Source organism: Atractosteus spatula, chromosome 11 (assembly GCF_055471065.1).
Source record: "Atractosteus spatula isolate fAtrSpa1 chromosome 11, fAtrSpa1.hap1, whole genome shotgun sequence".
NCBI classification, from domain to species: domain Eukaryota; kingdom Metazoa; phylum Chordata; class Actinopteri; order Semionotiformes; family Lepisosteidae; genus Atractosteus; species Atractosteus spatula.
The window spans coordinates 33,616,599-33,622,142 of NC_142716.1; the positions used below are offsets into that span (position 1 = coordinate 33,616,599).

Here is a 5,544-nt window from a genome sequence, read left to right on the forward strand (position 1 = left end):
CTGTGCTATTCTAGTTGAAAGCGTTGGGTTACACACTGTCGTGGTTTAACGAGCGCCTGTGTGGAGCTGTACAAGACCCGACAGGGCTCACCGGCACTTCACGGGCAGAAATACCACCTTCCGCAGCCCACAGCAAACCGGCTAGTCTGCCCTGCTTTTGCGCTGCGACCTAGCCGCCTTTATCGTTGCTGTTCAAAATGCGGTACACCATTCCAGGCGAAGGAGCTGGTGTAATTTTTCAGAGTTCTCGGCTTTTCTTCTCCTTGAAACCATATGGAAAACATAGACGCAGAAGCGCACGATAACCGAATCCTGGCATCAAAGCCTATAGAACTTCTTAACTAAAGGAACTGGGAGCATATTTCTGTGCGCATCAAAAGCTCTGGAGGGCAACGGGGGAGGCCCACCCCCCGATAATGAGCTTGTCAAAAACACCCCACATAGCAATTTAGCAATTTGCACACAGCTCTGGTAAATAAAAGGGCCTGTGCACCCCCTTCAGCTTAAAACATGTGCTTGGCAAACTTTAAAATGAATTCATTGGCCTCCTGTTTTCTCCCGCGGCGAGTCCCGCGGGCTCTTTGTAAAAATCTCGAGGAACAAGCAACTTGAAAGAAGACAACCGACTGTCCTGGGAGAAGATCGCTTTTCAAAAGCAAATGTGTGTGTGGCTTGGCTGTGAGACCGCTCGCTGGGACCCTATTCACCGACCGGAGCGGGGGTCTCCAGCGACAACGTCAACAAACTCGCAAAGGCGGCATTATACAGATTAGGCCAGATGCAAAAAAATTGCTACTACAAATTAGCACGAACCTACAGATCCTGGGGACCTGTACACAGTCGTTAAATTATGCATTTCCCCCAATCTGCGGTGCCCATTAATTAAAGGCCAGTGTTATTGCACCATTCCGGCTAATTATTTGTCCTTCGTAGGAGCAAATCAAAGACGTTATGTAAAAAAAAAAAGTATCCGCACAGTGAGGATTGTGTCTCAATGACAGGAAATTACTGCATGTTCGTGTTTTTTTTTTGCGGGGGGAGGGCGTTATCACACTGCTCTGTCCAGACTCCCTTAAATACACATTAAAAAACGTCTTTTAAAGGCTTTAAGTAATTTTTTATATTTATTTGACTTCCATTATTACTATTTTGAATGTTAACGTTAATACCATATATAGTACTATTATTATTATAAGGTTTAAATGGATTCTCAGCTCCCTAGTCAATCTTAGGAAGGCTTTGCCTTTCATACTGTGTTGATGTCCTTTTAAGTTTTCACGCCATTAATGGTGTAATTAGCAGTGTAATTATTACGGGTACGTGTACTGATAACGCCTCTGCTAAACTCTTTCGGTCTCTCGCCCACCCTGTCTCTCGCAGTGCAGTTTTTACGCTCAAATCGCGGATATCTGCGAACGTGCTGAAATTATCCAACAATTAAATAACTTAACGAAAACTTTTTTTAAAAAATTCACAGACATTTATTTTTTTTACATCAAAATGACCTAGGGGACATTTTTGTACTTTTTGTTTGTTGTTGTTTTTTTTTATACAGATACCACCATTTTTCACAGATTCGCTCAATAAAATAGATCACAACTGATGCACAACACGGAAACAGAATACGAGGTATCACGCTGTACACCAACAATATTATCTATCAACAAAATAATTACAATTTCACCAAACAGAGATTAAGATAATGGGGCATATTAGTGGAAAAGTAAATTCTATTCTTTACAGCTCCCATTGTCTTCTGTAATGTGCTTTTAAAATAATCAAAAACCTGAGTTTTTCGGCCTAGATATTCAGACAGTGCTAAAAACAAACATAAAAAAACATATCAACCACCAAAATTGATTGCTACACAGCCAGTTGGTTGACATTCACGATTTTTTAAACCAGATACCTTACAAAATGTTATTTGTACTTTGTATGCTGAAGGTGTGACGAACAGACTTTCCTGCGTTAAAATGTAAATTCGGCTTTCTGACCCTAAAAATTACGTTCTAACGCGATTGATTTTCTGTACAAATCTGACATAGAATTACGTTTCTCCCTCAGAGTATGATACATATTTACAAGTCATAAATATATTTTGTTTGTTTTTTTTTACTTTTTTTTTAAAAAAGGGGGGAAAAGAAAAATATTTAAGTGATCTGAAGAGCCGCAAAAAGTGTTTAAATCCTACCTTCACATAGGATACAGGACGAAAGACAAGTTTTTGATTGTGTGATATATATTTTTTTTTTTGCTTTTAAAAATGACAGCTGTTAAGGTTTGTGATTTTACTGGAGAAAGCCTGTCCGCCGGCAGACTGGAGAAGGTTTTCGTGAGGCAGGTTTAAGTGGCTTGAGGCGGACGTAAGTGCCGGGGTCAGTACTGCCAGGATCTGCGCCTGGCTGCCCGTCTGAGATGGGTACGGAGAGGCCGGAGTACTCGCCGCGCTGCTGACCCCGATAATGTTGTCTATGGAAAAGGACGGCCTCGCCTGACCGCTGCTGTCCGCCTTCAAGGGCTGCAGACTGGGGACCGTCGGGCTAAGCTGGGGGTAGAAGGGCTTCCTCGTCAACTCGCTACCCAGCAGGGACGGGATGTGCGGTGCCTGGAAAATGGAGGCCGGAGACGGCAGGGCGCACTGCGGGGGCTGGAAGGGGAATGCGCCGCCGTGGTGGTGGTGATAATTCTGCAGCTGGATGCTGTAATTGTACCCGTATGGTCCGTACCCGAATCCGGGCAGGAAGCTATTGGGGTCCCGCAGGATTTCGGTAGACTGGTGCCTCTTGAAGCGCTTTCGCCTCCTCAGGAAGCTGCCGTTGTCGAACATGTCAGCGGACTCCGGGTCCAGGGTCCAGTAGTTGCCCTTCCCTGGGTTGCCCGGCTCCCTGGGGATCTTGACGAAGCAGTCGTTGAGGGAGAGATTGTGCCGGATGGAGTTCTGCCAGGCGGGGAATTTCTCCCGGTAGTAGGGAAACCTGTTGCTGATGAACTCGCAGATCTCGCTGAGCGTCAGCCTCTTTTTGGGGCTCTGCAAGATTGCCATAGTGATGAGGGCGATGTAGGAGTACGGGGGCTTCACCAGGGTGTTCTTGCCCGCTTTCTCACCCCCTCCTCCGCCCCCTCTCGCCGAAGTGCATTCGGAGCCGCTCAGGGCCGGCGAAGGGGCGCCCTCCCCCGCGTTCCGGGACGAGTTGTCGTCCGAGTCGTTGTCCGAGTGGAAATCATCGTGGTACTTTCCGTCTTTGACGACGCTCATGTCCCCAACGACGTCTATATCCACATCCTCAGACAGAACGGAATTGTCGGACATCTCCGTCCCTAAAGTCATCGTTGGAATGTCTCCTCTTCCGAGCGTCCCCCCAGTTCCCTATGTCGACCCCCCCCCCTCCCCTGCCAACGCTGACACCAACACCTCCTCCACCGAAGCTGCGGCACCAGCGAATCCCCGGTCCGCCTTCACGCGCAGCCTCTTTTGCAAAACATCAAATGCGCAAAATGAGTTCAGTTACAATGCGCGCTGCACGACGGGGCCGTGAGAAACTGTGCAGTGGGTGCACACAGCTGCATTCCCCGGCAAGATTCTGGCCAGCCGTTGGAGAAAAAAAAACGCAGACAAAAAGAGAGGAATCCGTCGATGTTGTTATCGGTTAGTTGAACTCTTCTGCTTGGTTTTCTTCCTGTTTTAATTCGGGAGACCTCTTTGCGCACGGTCCAGACCGCGTCCAAGTCCCGTGCGAGCCTCTAACTCTTTCCCCTCCAAGCTCTCAAAAGACATTTATCCGGCTCCCGCAGTCACGTGCCCAGCGCGTCACAGCTGCCAGGCGCGCGGCCTCAGCCAGCCGGAGCACAAGCCAGGACACACAGAGAGACACCCCGCGCATAGACTCGATGCGCATAGACTTATTTATTATTTTCCATTCCATTCATTTTTTCCCGTTTGTCGTTTCTTCAAAAAAAAAACAAAAAAAAACAACGAAATTGATCTAAAACCAATCTGGAAAACAAGTGACGTTTTTTTGCCTGTACTCCAATACGCAAACTGTTTTTGCGCCGGAGTGTTTTGGTTCTTGCACACCGTTTGCGTGACAGTCCAAGTCGCAGCTGTCGCCAGATCAAAAACCAAGATCGGCGGTTATCAATAATCAAACAAAACACACAGGACTGATCCACGTTTTCAGTCCGCTTCACACATACCCGCGCAAAGCGCGTTCAATCACTATAGCGATATTGACGGGTTTCTTTTCGAAAAATAAAGTAACCTTCTAGGTTTGTATGTTTTTGTTGGTCCGACTACACATTTCATTGAAATTGATAACAGTGAACCCGTGGTTTCAATTGAGCGATTGGAGTATCTACAATTCGACATTAAATGTCATACGTATTGTGCTGTAGACAAGCATTTTTTCATTAACTTTTAAATATGTTGGAAACAGTACCCAGCTGGTGAAAACAATCATATTACAGCTTGATGAGCCAAGATTCCTAAACTCCGCGGTGGATTAAATCGACATTCATTCTATATTGTCAGATAAAACTGCTGCTGTAAGGATAGTACGTTTCTGAACTAGATAAGGAGTTCATTAAACATTGAATGTGCTTAGGCGTTTCTGGATTAACTGCAACTAAAATGTAGTTTTTTTCAGACTCTGTTCCCCAACTCTGATTCAATAAATAAAGGACTGTTCTTGGTATTCCGAGACAGTCTAAACTGTTGTTATAACGCCATTGAAATATTTTGGGCAAGGTTATTCTAATTTGATTTCCTATGCTGTTCTATATTCTGTTACGTTCCTCTTGCTATCCTCTCACACAAATTTCAAAAGAATGAATATCAATGCAGTTACTTTCCCTCATAGCGCTTCTGGAGCCCGGTTTGATAATAAAAAATTACGCTTTCTAATTTGCATTCCACTTGGACATTCATCCGAATATGTTAATAAACCCTCAGTGAATCAAAACATCTTTTCAAAGACTTCTGGAAACACGGCTAATCACATGAACTGTAGAGCGCGCAATTTGTATTTTTCTCTCGTTCGCTATTCGGAAAATAATGAATAAAATATTTTCGTTTTTCAGTGACCTGTAGGAGCAAATATAGACGTGCTTGTCGTCATTCTTCCTCAGGTTTAACGACATTTCACATACAGTAAAGAGTCTCTTATACAGTCTTTCTTGCTCCTAATTAGAATCTTCTCAAACACACAATACCAGTTAAAAGCTGTCTTTAAATATGCAGATGTTTATTATATTGTTGTTTTTGCTCTCTGGAGTGGCATTTAGATTCTTCGGGATAAAAGAAAATATTTGAACACTTGACAAGATTCGTGCGCAGTATTTCTGACAGACCTCCCTGAACCTCACACGCGGAAAGCGCCCCTTATTTAAATCGATTACCCTCTTTGCTCGAGTATAAATCAAGGCAACCAAATACTGAACTAAAAACGCTTTAGATTTTCTCTAAAGAACTTTCTCTGCTTAAATGCCGAGATTTCCTGTCACTCGCAGGAGCCGGTTCTCAGGAGCCGCTGTGGGCGCCTGCTGCTT

At 44.8% G+C, this 5,544-nt stretch overlaps 1 protein-coding gene across 1 annotated transcript; it reads right to left on the bottom strand.

The window, feature by feature from the left end:
• Nucleotides 1-1,457: 1,457 nt before the first annotated feature.
• On the bottom strand, nt 1,458-3,384 carry foxd2 (forkhead box D2). Its single transcript, XM_088927535.1, has one exon. The coding sequence runs from the start codon at nt 3,326-3,328 to the stop codon at nt 2,258-2,260; it is 1,071 nt and encodes a 356-aa protein (XP_088783661.1). The 5' UTR covers nt 3,329-3,384; the 3' UTR covers nt 1,458-2,257.
• Between the last annotated feature and the right edge of the window lie 2,160 nt (nt 3,385-5,544).